Source organism: Oncorhynchus mykiss, chromosome 24 (genome assembly GCF_013265735.2).
Source record: "Oncorhynchus mykiss isolate Arlee chromosome 24, USDA_OmykA_1.1, whole genome shotgun sequence".
NCBI lineage: Eukaryota > Metazoa > Chordata > Actinopteri > Salmoniformes > Salmonidae > Oncorhynchus > Oncorhynchus mykiss.
Window position 1 is genome coordinate 432437 of NC_048588.1, and position 27966 is coordinate 460402.

General features: G+C 41.7%; 1 protein-coding gene and 1 non-coding gene across 3 annotated transcripts; both read left to right on the forward strand.

The window, feature by feature from the left end:
• Positions 1-8: 8 nt before the first annotated feature.
• Positions 9-27961, forward strand: LOC110503519 (cullin-3). Of its 2 annotated transcripts, XM_021581873.2 has the most exons (17): positions 9-276; positions 3611-3808; positions 15521-15634; positions 16090-16161; positions 16294-16454; positions 17013-17127; positions 17312-17540; positions 17982-18127; positions 18424-18600; positions 20310-20480; positions 22694-22801; positions 23171-23295; positions 23446-23542; positions 25567-25701; positions 26000-26186; positions 26680-26825; positions 26943-27961. In XM_021581873.2, the coding sequence occupies exons 1-17, from the start codon at positions 214-216 to the stop codon at positions 27072-27074; spliced, it is 2376 nt and encodes a 791-aa protein (XP_021437548.1). In that variant the 5' UTR covers positions 9-213; the 3' UTR covers positions 27075-27961. The 2 variants fall into 2 exon arrangements, with proteins under 2 accessions (XP_021437548.1, XP_021437549.1); XM_021581874.2 differs by lacking the exon at positions 16090-16161 and having other exon boundaries at positions 10-276; positions 26943-27350.
• On the forward strand, positions 14508-14578 carry trnaa-ugc. Its single transcript has one exon. It is a non-coding gene; the product is annotated as a tRNA-Ala (tRNA).
• Positions 27962-27966: the final 5 nt, after the last annotated feature.

Below are 27966 nucleotides of genomic sequence, written 5' to 3' on the forward strand. Positions count from 1 at the left end.
GTTGCATCGTGTGAGCTCTGCGCAGTGAGAACTGTAGCTAGGTTGTCCGCCATTGCTGAGTGTGGAGATCTACGTTAGAGAAACATTGCCGTTTGGTTGTCAACAACCAACTACGGACTAGTGAGGGTCGTGTGGAAGCTCCACAAGTATACTTCCCTGTACCTAACCAGATAATATTTTCATGTAAATACAGAACACACAGACGAGGTAACCATGTCCAATCTCAGCAAAGGCGGCACAAAAAAGGACACCAAGATGAGGATACGAGCTTTTCCTGTAAGTACACACCGCTAATAGGACCTGTCCCTGCCAGCAGCAGGCGGTGACTGGACCACCGAGGTTCGAGTAACTAGCTAGCTGGGGAGTGCAGTTTGCAAGGCCGATCTTTCAGTAAAAACAGGTAGATAAGCTAGCTACCCCCTACAAGAGGTTATGGATAGCTGCTTGCTAGCTACCTACTGTTAGATACAGTAGCTAGTAACGTTACTGTTGTCAGACAATTATTAGCTAGCGAACGACCAACTGTCATTTTACCCGGAGAAAAACATGGTTTCTAGCTAGTTAACTAAATATTTGGGGTCGTAGCTTTGTTTGTGGCTGAACGACTTGTTTTATTTAACGTTAGGTCAAATCAGAAACTGGTGGGTTGGACTGGAGAGAATTGTTGTTTGTTGTTATTCTGCATGACATGGTTTGCTGAATCACGTTCTTTTAGTGAATAAAAAAAAAAACGTTATTTAGTTACATGCCAATAAAACCTTTCGATACCCCGACTAACTTTAACTGTTGGATAGATAGCTAACTTTAGCATCGACTGTTACACCTAGTTAATGTAACGTTAGATACTTTGTCTTTCAAGATTGAAGTAGCTAACGTTAGCCTAAGTTTAATTTGTAAACAGTTTGCTAAAACTAATGGACAAAAGCTAATGGGAGTAAGCTATTGGTTGACATCAGTTTTCAGAAGATCAGTATTCAGTTATGACGGATGTCCCTCCACTGAATCCCCAATGATCCCCTATAGTAGCTCTCGATAACCCTTCTCTCCATAGGGTTTCCAGCAGTTAGCTTTGCCCACTGCTGGCTCCATGTGAACTAAACGTAAATAATCATTGCTGGGGAAAAGGTTTTCGAAACAAATGGCCCTTTCATATCAGTCAAATAATCTATTTTTAAAATATGTTTTATATATATATTTTAAGTGTTCCCTCTTCTCCACAATTTCGTGGTATCCAATTGGTAGTTGGTCTTGTACCATTGCTGCAAATCCCGTACAAATCCCGTACGGACTCGGGAAAGGCGAAGGTCGAGAGCTATGCGTCCTCCGAAACACAACCCAATCCAACCCAGCCAAGCCGCACTACTTCTTGATACGGTGCCCGCTTAACCCGGAAGCCAGCCGCACCAATGTGTTGGAGGAAACGCCGTACACCTGGCAACCGTGTCAGCTTGCATTGGGCCCGGCCCAGGAGTCGCTAGTGCGCGATGGGACAAGAACTTCCCTGCCGGCCAAACCCGGACGACGCTGGGCCAATTGTGCGCTTCCCCATGGGTCTCCAGGTCACGGCCGGCAGCGACAGAGCTTGAGCCAGGATCTCTAGTGGCACAACGAGCACTGTGATGCAGTTTCTTAGACCTCTGCAATACGCAGGAGGCCCGAACAATTATATTTAAAATAAAAACAATTATTCACTTACTGTATAAATGTGTGCCTCCAGTTGATGAACTACACTTCCTCCCAGTTAGCTAATTGGCACAGTTGGTCTCCTCTTGTCTGTCTTCTGTAAACAAGCACGGTAATGTGGAAATATGGCCATGTGGGAACACTAACCCTATTAATGTGTGTAGTAATTTAACATTTTGTTTTTATAAAATTATTTCTCGCTGATATGAGATATACATTACTTGTGTTTCCAAAACCGTACCACTTTCGCATTAACGTTTAGAGCAAGCATCGGGCTTAAGGTAGTTAGCGTCTATGAATGGGCTAAATTAATTATTGTGACATCCGGTAGCTAGTTTTGCCAGTTTTGTTTGTTTAATCTTCACCAAGGCAGTGACTCGTCATAAAAGTCAAATTACCTTAGGCCTTAAATGAAAGGATCATGTGCTTAGCCCAGTGTTTAGTTGAAAGTTCACTGCCATCATGTTACCTCCCCTTGCTGTTCAGATCTCCATATGACAAAACTTTAAATCATTATCATGAAAGGGATGGGAAGGATATGAGTGCTCCTCAGATTCTATCCAGTTTGCCATCTACTGAGTATCACACTAACCCATGTGAAGCGGCTGAAGCCACTTTGGAACACACTTTTGATATGCAGAGAGATGGTGTAGAATAGATCTTTAAAATTCTTGTTTTATGTCTTGGCTGGGACTTCCTAGGGCCCATTTCAGACATTCAGAGATGTCCTCAGAATCAGCAATTAGTCTGGCCACAGACTAAAATGATGTTGAGTACCACAGAAAATAGGACTGTTTTGTGTAGTTCTGGTCCAGGGTGTTAGTGCACTTCCTCTACTAACGTTGACCAGAGCGAAACAAAACTGTGCAATCATGGTCCGAAAAAGGTTCAGGCCCTGTACCTGGATAATTAGTGGGATACAAGACAGTTAATTTATTGTGGTAAGTTTCTAGGTTTTATAAAAATGACTTGTGAGTAAAAGGCCTATTAGTTGCAGAGGGTTTCACTTCATCGGGATCCCCGTCCCTCACTCCAATAAGAAATCCAAATACCAACCTTGCATAATTGTTCTCGGGTTGAGTAGGGTCATGGATTGTCCTGCGATGTTACCTCCCGGATCCTTGTGAACCCTGTCCAATCACACCGATACTTCCTGTGAAATATGCTTGTGTTTGGATGGTGCCATATCCAGACACCTTGTATGGAGCTTTTGGCCAGCCTCACTTTGGAGAGCCTCCAGGTTTAACAGGCTATGGTTGAATGTGACAGCCAAAGGTGACAAGGGATTTATATCAAGCTGTGAATATGGCCATGTTTATCTGAGTGTGATGGTTGGCTACAGTGCAGTTACTGTTTGTCCAGTTAAAATGAGAATTTGGGGGAAAGGCAAATGTTACGAGGCACAGTTAGAGGTGGCCGTGAGCAATATGATATGGAAAATATAAAACGCTTTCATTCATGCTATGGACTGGATGGAACCTTATTGGGAATATTGTCATGATATTGCAGTCCTGCACTCTTAGTTCATCACAAGGAACACAAATAGGGACACACCTCTGTTTCCTTTACAGTTATTTGTTTTAATATACTTTAAATCATGAATTTTCAGGAGGAGCATTCTTTAATCAATGTTACACTCAAACTGTTAGATATTGCAATATAATATAGGCACTCTTTAAATAAGTAGGGGTTTTGGGGTGGCAGAAGTGTAGCAAGTGTTGACTTGTTTCGTCTCTCTCGCAGGTTGCTGACCTAAAGATGTAGGCTAGCCTAGCAGGAGACTGATAAAAAGGGAGGCTATGCATATAGTGTCTATCAAGCTTGCTTTGCTCCAGTTCTCCCTCAAACGAGGGAGCCAAAGATCCCCGAAACTTTGGCCTGTCAGTCTATTTGTCTGCTCGCCTCTCACTCCCTTTCTCCACTGCAGATGACGATGGACGAGAAGTATGTCAACAACATCTGGGACCTTCTGAAGAATGCCATCCAGGAGATCCAGAGGAAGAACAACAGCGGGCTGAGCTTCGAGGAGCTCTACAGGAACGCCTACACCATGGTGCTGCACAAACACGGCGAGAAGCTCTACACAGGCCTCCGGGAGGTGGTCACCGAGCACCTCATCAACAAAGTAAGGCCAATACACGCAGGGTGGTAGACTCGTGCTCATCTCAGCGCAAGTTGATTCAGTACTGGGTGCTGTTCATTAGGGCATGTGATGGAATAATGTTAAAACGTTTTACAACAGACAGTTTCTTATTGGACTAGTCCCTCCCTGTTTCAACCAGTTTTCTTTAATTTTAATTTTAATTTAATTAATTTTCTTTTCATGAACACTACCCTGGTCTGGATTAACGTCCCTTTGCTGGATTTGTGTATAGCAGTAATCACCGTTGTAAAATAACTGGCAGAGTATTTTCCGTCTTACAGGATCTCTACAGTGGTAGAATAGTCACTGAGCTTGACCACAAGATGTTACTCACCTTGACCATAATAACATTTTCATTGTTGAAAAGCAAGGAAACAAACCTTGTCTGTCAATCGAATCCAGGCGATATTAAATTACAGGCCAATTGCCCTGTTCAGTGTTGGGCCTGTTTGGTATGCTGACAGCATGATGAAGTGGAGTGCTCATATTAAACCAATTACTGTGGAAAGCTCAGAGAATCTGTCTGACTATGGCTGGATGCGGCGAACTTGCAAAAGAAAGCAAACTATCCGGAAAACATGAGTTGCTTCCATTCATTCAGAAGCCTTATATTTAGTGGTTGGAATTTAAATGAGTTAAGTTTGAGGAATGGGGCTATCAGAATGCCCAGCTCCACTAGGGCCCATAGGCATCTGACTGGAGATTTGAAAGCTCTCTTTCAGTAAACACACACAGTCCTGATCTATGACAAGCTCGGTTGATTGAAAAAGTATTCTGTTTCGGAGAGCAAAGCAGGATTTTTGTTTTTGCTTTGTGTTTTGAATTATGTAGGTACTAGGAAGCAGATCGATCTGCCTTTTGGTGCTTGAATCAGTGATTGTGATAGCCTTTGACCTTGGGAAAGCGTTTGTGTGATTTAGTTCCACAAACTATCCTCAGACAGATTTCTATCACATGATCCCTATAACGTTCATGTTTAAACCACACACACCATGTAGGTCAACATATTCCACTGAATGAGTAGCAGCAGGAAGCAGCATCAGATTATTTTAAAGCCGTGACAGGTTTCTATGGGGTCTGCAAACTATTTGGAAACAATGACATTACTGGGCCAATTTAATATCTATGCAGGGCTAGGGCTTTGGCGGTCATTACATTTTTTCAGCTGGTTGATTGTCATTTAAATAACTGCCGGTCTCATGGTAATTGACCATTTAATTAACATAAAGATGCTTTGCCTCTCCGGTTTCCACTTATAGCCACTGATGCGGACCTTTGGAACATCTACATTTTAAAACGTCTAATAAATCAATTTAATAAAGCCACAATAAATCTTTTTTTTTTTTTTTTAGGCATGAAGAAAATGTAGCCTATTCCAGAAGAACAGAATAGCATATTCCTTTGGTAGGCCCTGATCTGGCTGTGCCATATGGCAGTTGGGTACACTAGTTCATTTATCAGGCAATATTTGCTTATAATTCCGGTGGCATTATTTTATAGTAAGAGCAATACAATTGAACATAAGTTAATAAAATTGGGTATTTTTCTCCCAAACGATTTTCGATGGAGTGCGCACATGCGGCTATTCGGTGTTGAGCGGTTAACAAAGAAACAGATCCTCCAATATGCTTAATTTACAGTTATTTATTCAACTTTAGTTGTGATAGAAACATTAGGTTATATGTTTTGATTTCTAATACATTAAGGCTGCATGAAGCAAAGAATGATGATTTGAAAAAAGTTGCATGAAAGGGAAATGCTTTGCTCTTTTTCTTGCGCAGGCTACACACACACCTCATTAGTCTCACATTCAGAATTTGACATGCACTTGATAATATCCTCACGCAGTATTCTCCATTTAATCTGGTCTTTACATATGTGTGGAATTCTTTTTTATTTAGAATGGCCCACAAAAAATGAAAATCATCCATAGCCTGCACTCGAATAGCGAATGGAGGTTATGTGCAGTTACTTTTTTAATATGCCAGGTAGGCTACACTGTTTGTAAAGCAGATTAATGTGCTTAATTTAAATATAGCAGCATGAGAAAGCTGGGATACACTTTTATTAAATAGTGGCCAGTCAAAACTCAGTCAGAACACGTTTCACCAGGCTGTGTAGGCTATGGGCTCTCCAACCATGTTCCAGGGGTCTTGAGCATATAGGCTACGTTTTGGATTTATTTGGCCACTTCAGTTGTGATACAAACCTTAGCAAAGCATATAGGCCTATGGACTAGGTTACATAATGCATGCAGCTATGATTAGAAAAATTAGCAAAAAAATGCGTGCACTGTGAATCATTCACAACAATCTTGTCTTTAGATATACTAAATAATGTGAGAATGGGTGATTATCATGCACCTGTCGGAACAGGGGCAGGGTAAAAAAAGACGTCTTCCATATGCACTAGAATAGCAAATGGATACGCTTTTCCCGCGGTTCATTTTCATGCAAGCCAGTTAGGCAACTTTGGTTGAAAAGCGAAGCAGTTTGCTTAATATTTGGAAAGCTGAGACGTACATATAGTAGGCCTAGCCTATAGAAAGCTGATGGGATTCTCCTCTTTTTAACAGATTGCATAGCATAGCCTATAGAAACGCAACAGGAACACTTTCATTCCATGCATCAATCAGCTATGAGAAGCTGTCTCTCCCTGCGCAGAAGGTGATCCTATTCTGCTCAAACTCTGAATGCCAGGGCTCTCATGAAGTATTTACTTTTAGATTTCATTTGTATTGATGTCAGAGTGATTAGAGGGACAATAGAGTGCTGAGTACCGGCCGTTAGCAAGTTTGCTAGGCTACTAATGACAATCAGAGGCATCAGATGACTGTGGTCATGACTCCTGACTGCCAGTGTGGCTGTATTACGGTCACCATAGGCCTATGTAGGTTGGCATGCCTACCTTTTCAGATTATCAATCATCGCTCTGGATGTCAATATTTCAGCAGTGGCCTTCAAATTAAAAAAACACCACCCAATTGGCATCTCAGAATTAAAACAAATACTCTCCCATTGACATTCTGATTTGCAATCAGAGTAATAGGGTAAATCCATTTGAATTCAATCCCTTTTTGACAGCATCCAGTTTGATTTAAACAACTTTCCAAACATGTTTTGCTATGGAAGAACTGGTCATAGTGGCAAAAATCACTGAAGCTGGAGACTCATATCTCCCTCACTAGCTTTAAGCACCAGCTGTCAGAGCAGCTCACAAATCACTGCACCTCTACATAGCCCATCTGAAATAGCCCATCCAACTACCTCATCCCCATACTGTATTTATTTATTTATCTTGCACCCCGGTATCTCTACTTGCACATTCATCTTCTGCACATCTACCATTCCAGTGTTTAATTGCTATATTGTAATTACTTTGCCACCATGGCCTATATTGCCTTATCCTACCTCATTTGCACATACTGTATATAGACTTTTTCCACTGTATTATTGACTGTGTTTGTTTATTCCATGTGCAACTTTGTTGTATGTGTCGAACTGCTTTGCTTTATCTTGGCCAGGTCACAGTTGCAAATGAGTACTTGTTCTCAACTAACCTACCTGGTTAAATAAATGTAAACTTTCAAATATCCCTTTGTTGACTGTTGCAGGGCGTTACATCGTCCTCCTTCAGCACCGGCTTGAACCCTAGCTGCCTTAAGCTCTCTCCTGGCCCCTTACACTAAGTCTGAATTTGTCCTGCTAGGTGACCTAAACTGGGACATGCTTAAACCATCTAACCAAGTCCTAAAGCAATGGGACTCCCTATTTTTTTCTCAGATTATTACCAATTCCACAAGGTATGACTCCAAACACTCAGAAAAGGATACTCTCCTCAGTGTTATCCTCACAAATAATACTGATATAGGTACCAGTCTGGTGATCACTGTTTTACAGCCTGTGTTCATAATGGCTGCTCAGTGAAACTTCCTGTCCTGATTTGTCATAGACGCTTGCTAAAAAACTTTAATGAGCAAGCCTTCCTTCATGACCTGGCCTCTGTATATTGGTATTAGAGGTTGACCGATTAATCTGAATGGCCGATTAATTAGGGCCGCTTTCAAGTTTTCGTAACAATCGGAAATCGGTATTTTTGGACACCGATTTGGCTGATTAAAAAAAAATAATAATTGTACACCTTTATTTATCCTTTATTTAACTAGGCAAGTCTGTTCAGAACACATTCTTATTTTCAATGACAGCCTAGGAACGGTGGGTTAACTGCCTTGTTCCGGGGCAGAATTACAGATTTTTACCTTGTCAGCCCGGGGATTCAATCTTGCAACCTTACAGTTAACTAGTCCAACGCTCTAACCACCTGATTACATTGCACTCCACGAGGAGACTGCCTGTTACACGAATGCAGTAAGAAGCCAAGGTAAGTTGCTAGCTAGCATTAAACTTATCTTATAAAAAACAATCAATCAATCATAATCACTGTTATAACTACACATGGTTGATGATATTACTAGTTTAATCTAGCGTGTCCTGCGTTGCATATAATCGATGCGGTGCGTATTCACGAAAAAGGACCATCTTGCTCCAATGTGTAAACATCAATGCCTTTCTTAAAATCAATACACAAGTATATTGCCTGCTAACCTGGCTCGTTGTGAACTCTGTGAAGACTATTTCTTCCTAACAAAGACAGCCAACTTCGCCAAACGGGGGATGATTTAACAAAAACGCATTTGCGAAAAAAGCACAATCGTTGCGTGACTACCTAACCATAAACATCAATGCCTTTCTTAAAATCAATACACAGAAGTATATATTTTTAAACCTGCATATTTTGCTAAAAGAAATCCAGGTTAGCAGGCAATATTAACCAGTTGAAATTGTGTCACTTCTCTTGCGTTCATTGCACGCAGAGTCCGTGTATATGCAACAGTTTGGGCCGCCTAATTTGCCAGAATTTGACGTAATTATGACATAACATTGAAGGTTGTACAATGTAACATGAACATTTAGACTTATGGATGCCACCCGTTAGATAAAATACGGAACGGTTCCGTATTTCACTGAAAGAATAAACGTCTTGTCTTCGAGATGATAGTTTCCGGATTCAACCATATTAATGACCTAAGGCTTGTATTTCTGTGTGTTATGTTATAATTAAGTCTATGACTCTATGACTCAGTCTGACTGAGCAATGGTAGGCACCAGCAGGCTCGTAAGCATTCATTCAAACAGCACTTTCGTGCGTTTTGCCAGCAGCTTGTCGCTGTGCTTCAAGCATTGAGCTGTTTATGACTTCAAGCCTATCAACTCCTGAGATTAGGCTGGTGTAACCGATGTGAAATGGCTAGCTAGTTAGCGGGGTGTGCGCTAATAGCGTTTCAAACGTCACTCGCTCTGAGACTTGGAGTGGTTGTTCCCCTTGCCCTGCAAGGGCCGCGGCTTTTGTGGAGCGATGGGTAACGCTGCTTCAAGGGTGGCTGTTGTCGATGTGTTCCTGGTTAGAGGCCAGGTAGGGGCGAGGAGAGGGACGGAAGCTATACTGTTACACTGGCAATACTAAAGTGCCTATAAGAACATCCAATAGTCAAAGGTATATGAATTACAAATCGTATAGAGAGAAATTGTCCTATAATTACTACAACCTAAAACTTCTTACCTGGTAATATTGAAGACTCCTGTTAAAAGGAACCACCAGCTTTCATTTGTTCTCATGTTCTGAGCAAGGAACTTAAACGTTAGCTTTTTTACATATTGCACTTTTACTTTCTTCTCCAACACTTTGTTTTTGCATTATTTAAACCAAATTGAACATGTTTCATTTTATTTGAGGCTAAATTGATTTGATTGATGTATTATATTAAGTTAAAATAAGTGTTCATTCAGTATTGTTGTAATTGTCATTATTACAAATACATTTTTTTTAAGTCGGCCGATTAATCGCTATCGGCTATTTTTGGTCCTCCAATAATCGGTATCGGCATTGAAAAATCATAATCGGTCGACCTCTAATTGGTATAGAATCAAATTGATCCTGTCTGTCGAAGAAGCTTGGACTTTCTTTTTTGATATCTTCAGTGATATTGTTAACAAACACGCCCCCATAAAGAACATTTTAATTAAAACCGGTTCAGACCCTGCTTTGACTGTGATCTTGCAGAGTTACTCCACATCAAGAATTGCATTTGGCGAAAGGCTCGGCACACGCATACTCAGGCTGACTGGCTCTCGTTGAGGTATATGAGAAATAAGTGCACTCAGGCTATCCGGAAGGCCAAAGTTAGATACTTCATATCCCTAAGAAGTTAATAAGGAGCAGTTCTCTCTCTCAGGGTTTAAACCCAAAAAGTTCTGGAAAATGGTTAATAGACCTGGAGAATAAACCCTCCTCCACATAGCTGCCCATGTCCCTTAATGTTGTTGATGTGGTTTTTACTAACAAGGAGCACATGGCTGAGCTCTTTAATCACCACTTCATTAAGTCAGGATTCCTATTTGACTCAGCCATGCCTCCTTGCCCGTCCAACATTTCCTAATTTCCTACCCCTTCTCATGTGACTAGCCCTAAAGCTCCTCCCTCTTTTCCCCTGCCCCGCTACAAAGTTTCTCCCTGCAGGCGGTCACTGAGTCCGAGGTGCTAAAGGAGCTCCTTAAATTTGACCCCCCCAAAAACATCTGGGTCAGATGGTTTAGACCTTTTCTTCTTTAACCTTTCTAGCGCAGGGGTTCCGCATAGCAGAACACCGACAACATTCCGCTGAAAAGGCAGCGTGCGAAATTCAAAAATATTAAGTCCAATACAGCAAATGAAAGATAAACATCTTGTTAATCTACCCATCGTGTCCGATTAAAAAAAAATGCTTTACAGCTAAAGCACAACATATGATTATGTTAGATCACCGCCAAGTCAAAAATACACACAGCCATTTTTCCAGCCAAAGATTGGAGTCACAAAAAGCAGAAATATAGATCAAATGAATCACTAACCTTTGATGATCTTCATCAGATGACACCCAGAGGACATCATGTTACACAATACATGTATGTTTTGTTCGATAATGTGCATATTTATATCCAAAAATCTCAGTTTACATTGGTGCCTTACGTGCAGTAATGTTTTGATTCTAAAACATCTGGTGATTTTAGCAGAAATACTCATAATAAACATTGATAAAAGATACTAGTGTTATTCGCAGAATTAAAGATAGACTTCTCCTTAATGCAACTTCTGTGTCAGATTTACAGAAAAAGCATAATCTGAGAACGGCTCTCAGAACCCAAAACAGCCAGAGGAATAGCCGCCATTTTGGAATCAACAAAGTTATAAACAACACCATAAATATTTACTTGCCTTTGATGATCTTCGTCAGAAGGCACTCCCAGGAATGCCAGTTCCACAATAAATGACTGATTTGTTCCATAATTTATGTCCAAATAGCCACTTATTGTTAGCGTGTTCAGCCCAGTAATCCATCTTCATGAGGCGTGAGCATTTCATCCAGACAAAAACTTGAAAAGTTCCGTTACAGTCCTTTAGAAACATGTCAAACGATGTATGGAATCAATCTTTAGGGTGTTTTTAACATAAAAAATCAATAATGTTCCAACCGGAGAATTCCTTTGTCTTCAGAAAAGGCACTGGAACGAGAGGTAACTCTGTCAGGAGCGCGCGTCATGAGACCGAGGCACAATGCCAGACCACTGACTCAAACAGGTCTCATGAGCCCCTCCTTTATAGTAGAATCCTCATTCAAGTTTCAAAAGACAGTTGACATCTAGTGGAAGCCCTAGGAAGTGTAACCTCATCCATATCTCAATGTAGGCAAAGCTTTGAAAAACTAGAAACCTCAGATGTCCCACTTCCTGGTTGGATTTTTCTCAGGTTTTCGCCTGCCATATGAGTTCTGTTATACTTACAGACCATTCAAACAGTTTTAGGCCCATCTCTGACCTTTTTAACTGGTGTCACCATTGCCCTTGATTCTAAGCAATGTTGTGCTGCTATTTTTTTTATTAACTTGGCCAAAGCTTTTGATACAGTAGATCATTCCATTCTTGTGGGCCCGCTAAGGAGTATTGGTGTCTCTGAAGGGTCTTTGGCCTGGTTTTCTAACTACCTCAGAGTGCAGTGTATAAAGTCAGAACATCTTCTGTCTCAGCCACTGCCTGTCACCAAGGGTGTATCCCAAGGGTCGATCCTAGGCTGCACGCCTAGGATCATCAACAACATAGCTCAGGCAGTAGGAAGCTCTCTCTCTCCATTTATATTCAGATGATAGTCTTATACCCAACTGGCCCCTCCCCGGATTTTGTGTTCGGCAGGTAAGGGTGCTCTCTAGCGACTAGATGTTCTTTACCATTCAGATTTGCCACCAATGCTCCTTATAGGACACATCACATCACATCACTGCACTTTCTAAATAACGGCCTTTCTAAATAAGAAACAACCAGTGGGTCTTGCAACGTGTATACAGAGATGACCAGTTTACAGAAGTGTATAGACACTTCTGTAAACTGGTCATCTCTGTATACACGTTGCAAGACCCACTGGTTGTTTCTTATTTAGAAAGGCCCTCTCTCCCTTCTAAGATGGTTATCTATGATATACTGCAGCCCTCATCCTCCACATACAACACCAGTTTTATCTCAATCTCTTCATTCAAAGTCTCAATCACGGACACTCTTACTGACAGTTGTGGCTGCTTTGTGTGATGTATTGTTGTCAAACCTTCTTGTCCTTTGTGCTGTTGTCTGTGCCCAACAATGTTTGTACCCTGTTTTGTGCAACTACCATGTTGTGCTGCTGCCATGTTGTGTTGCTACCATGTGGTCATGTTGTTGCTACCATGCTGTGTTGTCATGTGTTGCTGTCATGGTATGTTGTCGTCTTAGATCTCTCTTTATGTGGTGTTGTCTCTAATGTCGTGATGTGTGTTTTGTCCTGTATTTTAATTTTTAATCCGAGCACCAATCCCTGCAGGAGGCCTTTACATAGGCTGTCATTGTAAATAAGAATTTGTTCTTGCCTAGTTAAATGAAGGTTGAATAAAAAATAAAGGTGCTCAAAGTTGACCCATTTTGCACACCCTACCATACAATGAGACATCCATGTCTTTATCACTGGAAAATATAAACAGTTGAATTTGATATAATTTAAAAGCTTACAGTGTTGTCAAACTGTGATTGTTTATTGAGGACCTTTTTTTATTTAAATGTTCCTTTTTTGAACCTTTATTGCCTTTTATTATCAATTATCAAAAAGTCCATGAACTCATATTTGCATAAGTTGTAGCTTAGACCCTATTTCATATCATCTGAGGTTTTTGTGTTGTGCCTGCCATCAGTTGAGACACATCGTACTCTTATATAGGTAAAGGGTGGGTGTCATTTCAATCATCGCAATAGGATAGGTCCATTCTATTAATTATTTCAGACCACTGCAATTTACACCATTGGTCTTGGGCGATATACCATTTACCGGTGGTATTTTGAAATACAGACAGTAGGATTTTCAATACCGTCCCCTCCTTGAATGTTTTGGCATTCAGGTCCAAAAAGCTAAGCTAACATTTAAGGTCCTTGCTCAGAACATGAGAACATATGAAAGCTGGTGGTTAAATATTCCCAGTTAAGAAGTTTTAGGTTGTAGTTATTATAGGAATTATGACATGTCGACTATTCTCTCATTTGTATTTCATATACCTTTGACTATTGGATGTTCTTATAGGCACTTTAGTATTGCCAGCTTAATCTCGGGAGTTGATAGGCTTGAAGTCATCAACAGCGCTGTGAATCAAGCATTGCTAAGAGCTGCTGGCAAACGCAGTAAAGTACTGTTTGAATGAATGCTTACGGGCCTGCTCCTGCCTATCACCGCTCAGTCAGACTGCTCTATCAAATCATAGACTTAATTATAATATAATAAACACAGAAATACGAGCCTTTGGTCATTAATATGGTCAAATCCGGAAACTATAATTTCGAAAACAAAACGTTTATTCTTTCAGTGAAATACGGAACCGTTCCATATTCTTTCGGACGGGTGACAACCCAAAGTCTAAATTTTGCTGTTACATTGCACAATCTTTAATGTTATGTCATAAAATGTAAAATTATGGCAAATTAGTTCGCAACGAGCCAGGCTGCCCAAACTGTTGAATAAGTTTAATACTCTGCTTGCACTGAACGCAAGATAAGTGACACAATTTCCCTAGTTAATATTGCCCGATAACATGAATTTCTTTTAACTAAATATGCAGGTTTAAAAAATATATATACTTCTGTGTATTGATTTTAAGAAAGGCATGGATGTTTATGGTTAGGTACATTCGTGCAACGATTGTGCTTTTTTTGCAAATGCGCTTTTCTTAAATCATCAGCCGTTTGGCGAAGTAGGCTGTGATTCGATGATAAATTAACAGCCACAAGCTAGTTAACCTAGTAATATCATCAACCATGTGTAGTCAACTAGTGATTGTGAAGATTGATTGATTGTTTTTTATAAGCTAAGTTTAATGCTAGCAAGCAACTTACCTCGGCTCCTTGCAGCCACAAGGTCCTTTTGACGCTGCACTCGGGTAACAGGTCAGCCTGCCGTGCAGTTTCCTCGTGGATTGCTATGTAACCGGCGTCCAAAAAGGCCTATTACCAATTATGAAAACTTGAAAATCGGCCCTAATTAATCGTCTGACCTCTAATTGAGACATCAAGTGGTTTGTGATGATGTGGCTTAGTTGGTAGAGCATGGCACTTGCAATGCTAGGGTTGTGGGTTCGATTCCCACGGGGGACCAGTATGAAAATGTATGCACTCACTACTGTAAGTTGCTCTGGATAAGAGCATCTACTAAAATGTAATAGGAATGAAATGGCCATTTAAGTTTTCAGATATTCCAAACTTCTTCCATTTAAGAATGATGGAGGCGACTGTGTTCTTGGGGACCTTCAATGCCACGTCCATTTTTTTCGTACCCTTCCCCAGATATGTGCCTCGACACAATACTGTCTCGTAGCTCTACGAACAATTCCTTCGACCTCGTGGCTTGGTTTTTGCTCTGACATGCACTGTCAACTGTGGTACCTTTATATAGACAAGTGTGTGCCTTTCCAATCAATTGAATTTAGCACATGTGGACTCCAATAAAGTTGTAGAAACATGTCCAGGACAATCAATGGAAACAGGATGCACCTGAGCTTAATTTCGAGACTCTTAGCAAAGTGTCTGAATACTTACGTGAATAAATTGTTTTTTATTTATAATACATTTGCAAAAAAATTCTAAACCTGTTATCGCTTTGTCACTATGAGTTATTGTGTGTAGATTGCTGAGGAATGTTTTGTATTTAATCCATTTTAGAATAAGGCTAACATAACAAAATGTGGAAAATGTCAAGGGGTCTGAATACTTTCTGTGTAAGTACAACATATTCATCAGTAGGTGATTATAGTGGGCTGAGAGGGGTTCACTTTCCATTGAGATAGTATGCTGGGAACTGTTTCACTAAATTGTTGTTGTTTGATTGTTTCTCTGCCTGAAGTTGATGAGCACAGTGTTCTTTAGAGTCCCATACAGAGAGAGGATCTCTGAGAGTAGAGCTTGTGGAGGGAGAGACTCACGGACAGAGAGTGTGTCATGCAGAGAAAGCGAGATGGGCTCAGTGTGCCAAGTCATCAGTGTGGTGTTGTAGTATCAAACGAATGCCTCTCTGCCTGACTGTGCTGCTGCTTCCCCATAGGTACGGGAAGATGTCCTCAACTCACTAAACAACAACTTCCTCCAAACACTAAACCAAGCCTGGAACGACCACCAGACAGCCATGGTCATGATCAGAGACATCCTCATGTACATGGTGAGTGGCACCACCAGCTACCAGAGCCATGTATTTAGAGAGTTGTGTTTTAATTCTAGACATACATAGCATTATTTTAATATTCCCCATTTTAAATTAATGGGGTGCTAACATGGCTGCCATAGTATTGTAGGGTCATGTAAATGCATCATTATGCAGAAACCTCAATGTCCAAACTCTCTAAATACATGGCCCCGACAGCTACAAGGTGCAGTCGTAAACCAGGGATGTTTTACAAAAAAAACATGTTTTTAGTATTTTGTTCATTCATGTTGTTCCAGTCAGCAGATACGTTTTCAAGATACAGCACAAATCTAAAAGTGATGCTACATTTTGCATCATTGTGTTTTGCATCATCACACTTTTAGAAAACGTAACTGCTGACATGCACAATTTGTGCTTATCAGACGTGCGCACACTTAGTTATTAGGATTTGACTGTATTTCTCAATACAGTGTCATCTCGTAACCCTCCCTTGGACTGGTAATGCATTGCTTCCTGGCTGCAGGTCTCAAACGCGCTCCAGGGTGAGGTACAGATCTGAGATCAGCTTCCCATCCACTAATCCTAAACATAACCATTAGTGGGGGAAATGCAAAACTTGCCCAAGATCAGCCTTGAATGACAAAGCTTCACCCTCTCTTTCTCTTGTTTCCCAGGACCGGGTGTACGTGCAGCAGAACAATGTGGAGAACGTCTATAACCTGGGCCTGATCATCTTCAGAGACCAGGTGGTGCGCTACGGCTGCATCCGAGACCACCTCCGACAGACCCTCCTGGACATGATCGCACGAGAGAGGAAGGGCGAAGTGGTGGACAGGTATAATAATATGACCCGTCTATACACAGTTCGACTTCTTTAAAAGTGTACAAACTCCTAGCTTCGTTGAAGGGATCACTGAAATGACAAGTGTAATCACTGGAAATGACTGGAAGCCATGCGGCGGAAAGCTTGTGTTCATCTGTCCAGTCATGTCTAAGCATCAACTGTTTGAAGGGAGGAGGGAAGGATGCACTTTGAAGGAATTCAAATAGAGCCACAGTTTCTGAGCTGAAGGAAGCAGTGTTTTTCCCGATGAAGAAAACCACAACCGTAATCCATGATCATTTCATTGTGCTCTTTGTTGAATTTCAAAAGTATCCGATAGTCTTTGAGCTGACCCAGACCTAAATGATATCCTATACACAGAGCGTACAAAACATTAGGAGTTGCACCCCCCTTTTCTCTCAGAACAGCCTCAATTCATCGGGGCATGGACTCTTCAAGGTGTTGAAAGTGTTCCACAGAGATAGATGCTGGCTCATGTTGACCCCAATGCTTCCCACAGTTGTCAAGTTAACCTGACCCTGTCTGTCTGTCTCTCTCGCTCTCTCTCAGGGGGGCGATCAGGAATGCCTGCCAGATGTTAATGATCTTAGGCCTCGAAGGGAGGTCGGTTTACGAAGAGGACTTTGAGGCCCCGTTTTTAGAAATGTCTGCAGAGTTCTTCCAGGTTTGTAAGAATCCCCTCCCCACCACATCTATTCATACATTTAATTTGCATCAATGCTATATGTCATGCACGTTGACTTGCATTGATATTTGTTGTTTGCCTACTATTATCATATTATGTACATCATGTGTATCCCCTCTGTCACCCAAGGCGCTCCTAACCCCGTGTTTGTTTGCCCTCCCAGATGGAAAGTCAAAAGTTTTTGGCGGAGAACAGCGCAAGCGTGTACATAAAGAAAGTGGAGGCGCGGATAAACGAGGAGATCGAGCGCGTGCTGCACTGCCTAGACAAGACGACAGAAGAGCCCATTGTGAAGGTGGTGGAGCGGGAGCTCATCTCCAAGCACATGAAGACCATCGTGGAAATGGAGAACTCGGGCCTCGTCCACATGCTCAAGAACGGAAAGACAGAGGGTCAGTTTGCCACACTAGTACTACTCCAGTCCCAGCTATACTTTGCATCCCAAATGGCACCTTATTTCCTATGCAGTGAAATACCTTTGACAGGCCCGATAGGGCTCTGGTCAAAAGTAGTGCACTATATAGGGCATAGGGTGCCATTTGGGACACCAGACTTTTTTCTTTTTTCATGAAAGGGATATTTCACCCCGATGTTAGTGTCAGACATTTGCATACATCTTGAGGTCTTTTGCAGAGCAGAATAATTGATTAATGTACATTGTGTGAATATGTGTTGTTATCGTGTGCATACTTGGCACCACCCGTGCCATTGTTTTGATATCAATGTCAGCAATTCTATATTTATGGTGAAAGATATTGGTGGGTGGTCTTTGGATACTAATGTGTTTGTACTGATGTGTGTGCCCGTGTGCGTGCGTGCATGCGTGAACACAGACCTGGCGTGTATGTATAAGCTCTTTAGCAGAGTGCCAAACGGACTGAAGACCATGTGTGAGTGCATGAGCTCCTACCTCCGCGAGCAGGGCAAGGCGCTGGTGTCAGAGGAGGGCGAGGGCAAAAACCCTGTGGATTACATCCAGGTAATTTACACCGGAAGTGACATCATTGGCAGGGGGTCCACAAAAAAATTATCTGGCTACATTCCCATTCTCCCAAAGTGTGCATTTCCACACTCCCTGGTCATGGATTTAACAATAGGGGAAACTCCAGTGAATTCTTATACCGATTCAATGCTTTTAAATCCACTGTAGGGATGCAATTTCTGTTGTTATACTCCATATTGCCACTAGATGGCAGAGCACGAGCATGTAGTAAGTGCCATTGCTTTCCAATAATGTCATGTGTTCTTCCTTCCTCTGGTTTTTGTTCTCTGCAGGGTCTGTTGGATCTGAAGTCTCGTTTCGACCGCTTCCTTCTAGAGTCGTTCAACAACGACCGGCTCTTCAAGCAGACCATCGCAGGGGACTTTGAATACTTCCTCAACCTCAACTCGCGCTCCCCCGAGTACCTTTCCTTGTTCATCGACGACAAGCTGAAGAAAGGCGTAAAAGGAGTGAGTCGTTTTCTGATGTAATGGGGAGGAACGTTCCTCTCCTCAGGGCACACAGGCTGCGTCCCTAATGACACCATATTCTCTATACAGTGCTCTACTTTTAACCAGAGCCCAATGGCACCATATTCACTACATAGTGCCCTACTTTTCACCAGGGCCCAATATAAGGAACATTTGATTGTGACACATATTTGGTTGTGTTTCTGATTATTTTGTGCCCAGTAGAAATGAATGGTAAATAATGTATTGTGTCATTTTGGAGTCACTTTTATTGTAAATAAGAATATCATATATTTCTAAACACTTCTACATTAATGGATGCTACCATGATTACAGTTCATTTCGAATGAATTGTGAATAATTATGATTGAGAAGGTTATACGCACAAATATGACAATTTACCATTAATTTCTATTGGGCACAAAATAATCTGAATCAATCAATCAATCAATCAAATTTATTTTATATAGCCCTTCGTACATCAGCTGATATCTCAAAGTGCTGTACAGAAACCCAGCCTAAAACCCCAAACAGCAAGCAATGCAGGTGAAGAAGCACGGTGGCTAGGAAAAACTCCCTAGAAAGGCCAAAACCTAGGAAGAAACCTAGAGAGGAACCAGGCTATGTGGGGTGGCCAGTCCTCTTCTGGCTGTGCCGGGTGGAGATTATAACAAAACATGGTCAAGATGTTCAAATGTTCATAAATGACCAGCATGGTCGAATAATAATAAGGCAGAATAGTTGAAACTGGAGCAGCAGCACAGTCAGGTGGACTGGGGACAGCAAGGAGTCATCATGTCAGGTATTCCTGGGGCATGGTCCTAGGGCTCAGGTCCTCCGAGAGAGAGAAAGAAAGAGAGAATTAGAGAGAGCATATGTGGGATGGCCAGTCCTCTTCTGGCTGTGCCGGGTGGAGATTATAACAGAACATGGCCAAGATGTTCAAATGTTCATAAATGATCAGCATGGTTGAATAATAATAAGGCAGAACAGTTGAAACTGGAGCAGCAGCACAGCCAGGTGGACTGGGGACAGCAAGGAGTCATCATGTCAGGTAGTCCTGGGGCATGGTCCTAGGGCTCAGGTCCTCCGAGAGAGAGAAAGAGAGAAGGAGAGAATTAGAGAACGCACACTTAGATTCACACAGGACACCGAATAGGACAGGAGAAGTACTCCAGATATAACAAACTGACCCTAGCCCCCCGACACATAAACTACTGCAGCATAAATACTGGAGGCTGAGACAGGAGGGGTCAGGAAACACAACCAAATATAACAGAAAATGCATCCAACACATTTGTAGAGAAACACGCTTGATGTAGTCATTGCATGCAATGAATATGGGACCGAATACTACACTTTTTACTACTTTAATACACATAAGTGAATTTGTCCCAATACTTTTGGTCCCCTAAAATGCACAAAAAGTGATGTAATTTCTTAACGGTTCACCTGATATGGATGAAAATGGCCTAAAATTAAAGCTGATGGACTCCACTTTAACCTCAGTCATTGTATCATTTCAAATTCAAAGTGCTGGAGTACAGAGCCAAAACAACCACAATCGGGTCACTGTCCTTTTACTTTTGGAGCTCACTGTATAAGGAGTTCAATATATTTGATTAAATCAGTGTTTCAAATGTAATCATTTAAAGTGTGTATGTGTGGTCGTGTAACACTCGCTGTCCTCTCGTTCTGTGTGTGTGTAGTTGACGGAGCAGGAGGTGGAGTCGATCCTGGACAAGGCCATGGTGCTCTTCAGGTTCATGCAGGAGAAGGATGTGTTTGAGAGGTACTACAAACAGCACCTGGCCAGGAGGCTGCTCACCAACAAGAGTGTCTCTGACGACTCGGAGAAGAACATGATCTCTAAACTCAAGGTGAGGAAACAGGAGGAGGAAGAGCAGTATCTTATGATCTTCCATCCATTAACAGATTCATCAACGGTTTGTTTCAGATATACAGTGCATTCGGAAAGTATTCAGACCCCTTGACCTTTTCCACATCTTGTGACCTTAGTCTTATTCTAAAAGGAATGGAAGTAATTTTTTCAAATATATTACAAATAAAAAACAGAAATATCACATATACATTAGCATCCAGACCCTTTACTCAGTACTTTGTTGAAGCACCTTTGGCAGCAATTACAGCCTTGAGTCTTCTTAGATATGACGCTACAAGCTTGGCACAACTGTATTTGGAGAGTTTCTCCCATTCTTCTCTGCAGATCGTCTCAAGCTCTGTCAGGTTGGATGGGGAGCGTCGCTGGATAGCTATTTTCAGGTCTCTGAAGAGATGTTGTCTCTGGCTGGGCCACTCAAGGACATTCAGAGACTTGTCCCGAAGCCACTCCTGCATTGTCTTGGCTGTGTGCTTAGGGTCGTTGTCTGGTTAGAGGTGAACCTTTGCCCCAGTCTGAGGTTGGTGAAGGTTCTCTCTGTACTTTGCTCTGTTTATCTTTCCCTCGATCCTGACTAGTCTCCAAGTCCTTGCCGCTGAAAAAATCCCCACAGCATGATCCTGACTCCACCATGCTTCACCGTAGGAATGGTGCCAGGTTTCCTCCAGACATGACGCTTGGCATTCAGGCCAAAGAGTTCGATCTTGGTTTCATCAGACAAGAGAATCTTGTTTCTCATGGTCTGAGTACTTTAGATGCCTTTTGGCAACTCCAAGCGGGCTGTCATATGCCTTTTACTGAGGAGTGGCTTCTGTCTAGCTACTCTACCACAAAGGCCTGATTGCTGGAGTACTACAGAGATGGTTGTCAGTGACCATTGGGTTCTTGGTCACCTCCCTGACCAAGGCCCTTCTCCACCGATTGCCTGGCGGCCTGCTCTAGGAAGAGTCTTGGTGGTTCCAAACTTCTTCCATTTTAAGAATGATGGAGGCCACTGGAAATGGAAACAGGATGCACCTGAGCTCAATTTCGAGTCTCATTGCAAAGGGTCTGAATACTTATGGAAATAAGGTATCTGTTTTCTTAGAATTAATACATTTGCAACTATTTCTAAAAACCTGTTTTCACCTTATCATGATGAGGTACTGTGTGTAGATTGATGAGAAAATCCATTTTAGAATAAGGCTTTAACGTAACAAAATGTGGAAAAAGTCGAGGGGTCTGAATACTTTCCGAATGCATTGTGTTGTAGCACCTTCAATTCCTAATAAGTGCAACCTTAAGATTTGCAATATAAGTATATGCCAGACCTATGTTCAAATACTATTTCAAATACTTTGAGTATTTGCGTTAGCCTGCTTGGGGTGCCATGTGGGCGGGGTTTGCACTTTTGGTTATTTTTGATTTGGTTCAATTGCAAAGCTAAAATATTTTAAATTATTATTAAATTGTATTTTGATCCCAGTTTTGGTACTTTACACAATGCAATATATTTTTAACTTGAACTGCACCAGTGGTGGAAAAAGTACCCAATTGTTATACTTGAGTAAAAGTAAAGATAACTAAAGTAAAAGTGTGTCACTCAGTAAAATACTACTTGAGTAAAAGTATTTGGCTTTAAATATACTTAAGTATCAAAAGTAGAAGTACAAATAATTTAGAATTCCTTAGGTTAAGCAAACCAGACGTCACCATTTTCTTGGTTTTTTAAATTTATGGATAGCCAGGGGCACACTCGGACATCATTCATAAATAAAGCATTTGTGTTTCGTGAGTCCGCCAGGTCAGAGGCAGTAGGGATGACCAGGGATGGTCTCTTGATAAGTGCGTGAATTGCACAATTTTTCTGTGCTGCTAAGCATTCGAAATGTACAAAGTACTTTTGGGGTTCAGGGAAAATGTATGGAGTGAAAAGTACATTATTTATTTTAGGAATGTAGTGAAGTAAAATTAAAAGTTGTCAAAAATAGAAATAGTGAAGTACAGATATCCCAAAAAATACTTAAGTAAAACATACTTTCAAGTACTACTTAAGTACTTTACACCTTTTGAACTGTACAAACTGTATGTTGAACTACAGCTCAGCTGAGTGAAGAGTCAGTGTGACAGAAACGATAGTGCGAGTGAAGTGTTGTTTAATAGATCTGTATCATCCCGTATCTCTCTTCCTCTTTCTCTGGTTCCCCTGGCCAGACGGAGTGTGGTTGCCAGTTCACCTCCAAACTAGAAGGCATGTTCCGAGACATGAGCATCTCAAACACAACCATGGACGAGTTCCGCCAACATCTACAGTCAACGGCGGTGAGACACCCACTCACAGAACCAGTCCAGTGTTGGTTCTGGGGAACATAGAGCTCGCCAGCTTGTAGTCCTAAAAAAATAGAAATTAGTTACCTCTGGTTCATTCAGCCATTCCTATGGGGAAAGAATAGGGTTTTGGGACAAAACATATAAGATCACCTAAGCCTGTCTTTACTACAGACCATATTTTTGGCATTTATCAAAAACTCCATTCATTTTCCCATAGGCTTTGTCCAAAGAAGCCATTACTATTACTCTCTATTTAACCTAGCTCTCTCAAAGCGAAGAGCACATCTTATGGAGCTTTTGATGGTCATTCTGACAATTGGGAACCTCAGTGAAAGACGTAGATCTAACTTCCATCCCCAGGTGTCGTTGGGTGGAGTCGATCTCACAGTGAGGGTTTTGACGACAGGTTACTGGCCAACGCAGTCCGCCACGCCCAAATGTAATATCCCCCCTTCTCCTCGACATGCATTTGAAGTCTTTAGAAGGTTTGTCTATCTCCTCTGTATCTCATTTACTTTGCATAGCAGAGGCCATGTAGTTCTCTGCGGCAGGTTGTGGAAGCGGGGCGCTGTCCTTTGTCTGTGTTTGTCTTTAATGCTGTAGTGTGTAACTGTCTTCTGATTTTGTGGCCATAGATTTTATCTGGCAAAACACAGCGGCAGGCAGCTTACATTGCAGCATCACATGGGCTCTGCAGACCTCAATGCCACCTTCTACGGGCCAATCAAAAAGGTATGCAGGGGACAGCCTTTGACTGGCTGGCAGGTATACAGACTGATGCACGCACACACACACACACACACACCACTAATGTCAACATCAGGCCTTGATAACAGCAGGTGTATGAAGGCTGTACTTGCCTTTGAATGTGGCATGAACATTGATGTGTGGGGGGGCTACAGTTGAAGTCAGAAGTTTACATACACTTAGGTTGGAGTCATTAAAACTAGTTATTCAACCACTCCACACATTTGTTAACAAACTATAGTTTTGGCAAGTTGGTTAGGACATCTACTTTGTGCATGACACAAGTCATTTTTCCAACAATTGTTTACAGACAGATTATTTCACTTATAATTCACTGTATCACAATTCCAGTGGGTCAAAAGTTTACATACACTAAGTTGACTGCCTTTAAACAGCTTGGAAAATTCCAGAAAATGATGTCATGGCTTTAGAAGCTTCTGATAGGCTAATTGACATCATTTGAGTCAATTGGAGGTGTACCTGTGGATGTATTTCAAGGCCTACCTTCAAACTCAGTGCCTCTTTGCTTGACATCATGGGAAAATCAAAAGAAATCAGCCAAGACCTCAGAACAAAAATTGTAGACCTCGACAAGTCTAGTTCATGCTTGGGAACAATTTCCAAACTCCTGAAGGTACCATGTTCATCTGTACAAACAATAGTACGCAAGTATAAACCCCATGGGCCCACAGAGCCATCATACCACTCAGGAAGGAGATGCGTTCTGTCTCCTAGAGATTAATATACTTTGGTGTGAAAAGTGCAAATCAATCCCAGAACAACAACAAAGGACCTTGTGGAGATGCTGGAGGAAACGGGTACAAAAGTATCTATATCCACAGTAAAACGGGTCCTATATCGACATAACCTGAAAGGCCGCTCAGCAATGAAGAAACCACTGCTCCAAAACCTCCATAAAAAAGCCAGACTACGGTTTGCAACTGCACCTGGGGACAAAGATCTTACTTGTATGTATGTATGTATGGTAACGGTTTTGACTTGAGGTTATTATTTATAGGGGTGCCAGGTAGGTTGTGCCTACCAGAGAAAATATTGGTTTCTCCTTTTGGTTTGGGAGGGAATGAGTCCCATCTGGTCCGTTAAGTCTACACCACTACAAAAGGACTTATGTAAAAGTCAGGATGGAAATAAACTTTTCATAAACCCTTAAAACATTGGAAAGAACTTCAAAAACAACTATATTATTTTGCGTTGGTTTTATTAGCAACATCACTGATTACACACACATAATAATATCACAATGAGTTCTGGTTCTTCCAGAAATGTCCTGTACCTCGGGCCTAAAAAGAGTCCAGCCCGGTAAAGGAGTTCAGGGAACTCAAGTGACCTTTGTCACGCAATGTTTGTCCATTCATTCAAGTGTAGCGTAAAACCCAGTATTAATCATACAATCAATATAAGTTATTTTACCACAGAACTTTAAAGCGTATCAACTCTTACTAATTCCTCAACTACAACTAACGACATAAGTCATCACGGTATACATCATATCAAAACAAATGAAATACCCTATACAAAAAGGTGGTAGTCAGACAATCCAATCCGCCAATAGATCTCCAGCGGAGAAAGGCCACGAAGAACGGAGAGGTGTAGTCCACGGACGCAAAGAGTGGATCCGATCCTGGGTAAACTCTCTTAGGCTACAAAACAGCGGAATAGAGAAGCATCGGGAACTGAGGGTTGAACACATCCTCATTCACGTCTCCATCACAACCCCACTTTTGCGCAGCTGATGCTGGCTATTTAATTGGGAATTAAAGGGAAAGCGCCCTATTGGAAGGAGCTGCACTGAGACGGTTCAGAAAAATTCAGGGCCGTCACAGTATGGTATGTATGTATGTATGTATGTATGTAAACTTCCGACTTCAACTGTATGTGTTTATATAAGCATGACATAGTCAGTGATTGAACAGAGGCTACATTGATTACTCCTGTGTGACTGAGTTACCTGAAGGCAGCCGGCTGGTTGTGACCTCCTCTCCTCCCAGGAGGATGGCTTGGAGGTGGGGGTGGGCGGTGCCCAAGTAACAGGCTCCAACACCAGGAAGCACATACTGCAGGTGTCCACCTTCCAGATGACAATACTCATGATCTTCAACAACCGGGAGAAGTCCATGTTTGAGGTACAGCCGCTAATTGAATGCGTAGCACATCAGAATAAAGTCAAGTTTGTAAGGAGGGATGTATTTGGGCAAAGTGATATCTTTATTATATGTGCAGGATGTTCAAGTTTGTGGTCTGGTAATGTCTTTCCCTGAGGGAATAAATAAAGTTATATTGAACTGAAAAAGTTAGACACTCTTGTTTCTCTAAAAAAACATTTATTCTTTGGTTTCAGCATAGTGCAGTCATGGATCAAAGGATCCCTCTGCCTCATCTCCATCTCTCCTCTTTGTCCCCATCTCTCACTCTGCTGTGTAGGAGATCCAGCAGGAGACAGACATCCCAGAGAGGGAGCTAGTGCGAGCGCTGCAGTCGCTGGCCTGCGGGAAGCCCACCCAGCGGGTCCTCACCAAGGAGCCCAAGTCCAAGGAGATCGAGAACGGTCATGTGTTCACCGTCAACGACCAGTTCACCTCCAAGCTGCACCGCGTCAAGATCCAGACAGGTAGACAAACCCAGTTAGCCATACAGACCGGTCTTGTAGAACACAGATTTAAAGATCTATGGCATGCAAAACCAAAATGGCACAAAAACAACCAGGATTTATTTTGTTTCAACATTGGTTTCTGAAGCATGGCATTGAACTGTATGCATACAGTACAGTACAGAATTACTGCATACCAACCTTCTAGGGTCATTCTAACCACCACAGAATTATAATGAGATTATATTTCTCTGATTCTACCTCAGATAGTTTTAGTGAAAACACAACTGATCTCCACTCGTCTGGATAGCCCAGCCAAAGATTTACCTGTGTAGCGTGAATTTATTTTTATTTAACTAAGCAAGTTGGTTGGAATGATGTAGTGATGCCTCTTGTACTTAGATGCAGTGCCTTAGACCGCTGCGCCACTTGGGAGCCCAATGATATAGTCCTGTGCGTGTAGCTGTCATATGAGGTGCCTGGCTGAAACTGGTTTCCTTGTGTTGGTCGCTAGTCGCCGCTAAGCAAGGAGAGACGGACCCGGAGAGGAAGGAAACGCGGCAGAAAGTGGACGATGATAGGAAGCACGAGATCGAGGCGGCCATCGTCCGCATCATGAAGTCTAGAAAGAAGATGCAGCATAACGTGTTGGTAGCAGAGGTCAGTGGAATACAGTGTATGACATTGAGGTCTTTCGGGGTACTTCTGTCTGTACCTCTCAGTAATTAGATGTAAGATCCGGTTCTGATTGTGTCTGTGTTTGTACCATCTCTCCAGGTCACCCAGCAATTGCGATCGCGATTCCTCCCCAGTCCTGTAGTCATCAAGAAGCGCATTGAAGGACTCATTGAGCGGGAATATTTGGCACGGACACCGGAGGATCGCAAAGTGTACACTTATGTAGCATAAGGGCGTGAATTCAATCAAACTTGACACAAAAATAAACAATACTTTTTTTTGGGGGGGGGGGGGGGGGGGGGGGTCTTGTGTTAAGTGTATGAACTTGGAAGTTTGTCTGATAGTGGGAAGCTTACCTTTCTTTCATTGGAAAAAAAAGACAAGGTTTTTAAAATATATTTTAGCTAAATGGAGGGATTGGATATAGCTTTGTTACAGTTTCATGTTCCTTATGTGGCCTTGGGGAGAATTTGGGCGGAGAGTGGGAAATGCATCAAATGTACTGCATTTATAAACAAAGGAAAAGTACTGCCCAATAAACAAAGGAAAAGAAAACTAGCATAAACAAAATAATACAAAACATATACCAAGCGACTGTGGGTTGGCTACACAAAGACGAAGAAAATATTTGAAATTTCTCCCGTTTTAAATGTTGATGTAAATGTGTTTGTGTTTTTTCGTGGCACCATGCTGGTTGTACAGGTTGTCAGACACTATTGGCCTTTTTTTTCCCCCTCTAGGACTTTAATCAAAGAGAAGAGGACATGGATGTTGTTGCTGGTTTGCAGAGAACAGGAGCAGTTGCTTGATAGCATGCTTTATCTTATGGAGTGCTCTATACAAGGTGTATGTTTTTTTCTTTTTCAATGGGGCCTATTGTAAAATTGGATCGTCAGCCCAGAAATATTTCTCTCCTTGGAATTGTAGGTTCTTCCCAATGCAGATCACAAAGGGAAGTTCAATTTTTTCTTATTACATTTTAATTGGAACCAATTTATCACCATGTTTTAATGTGTATAAATTGTAAATAATTGTACTCACTAAAGTGGACTGTACAGGGCCTAGTTTTCATCATATTAAGTGTAGAAAAATAAATTGTACAACGAAGGGAATTTTGCCTCCT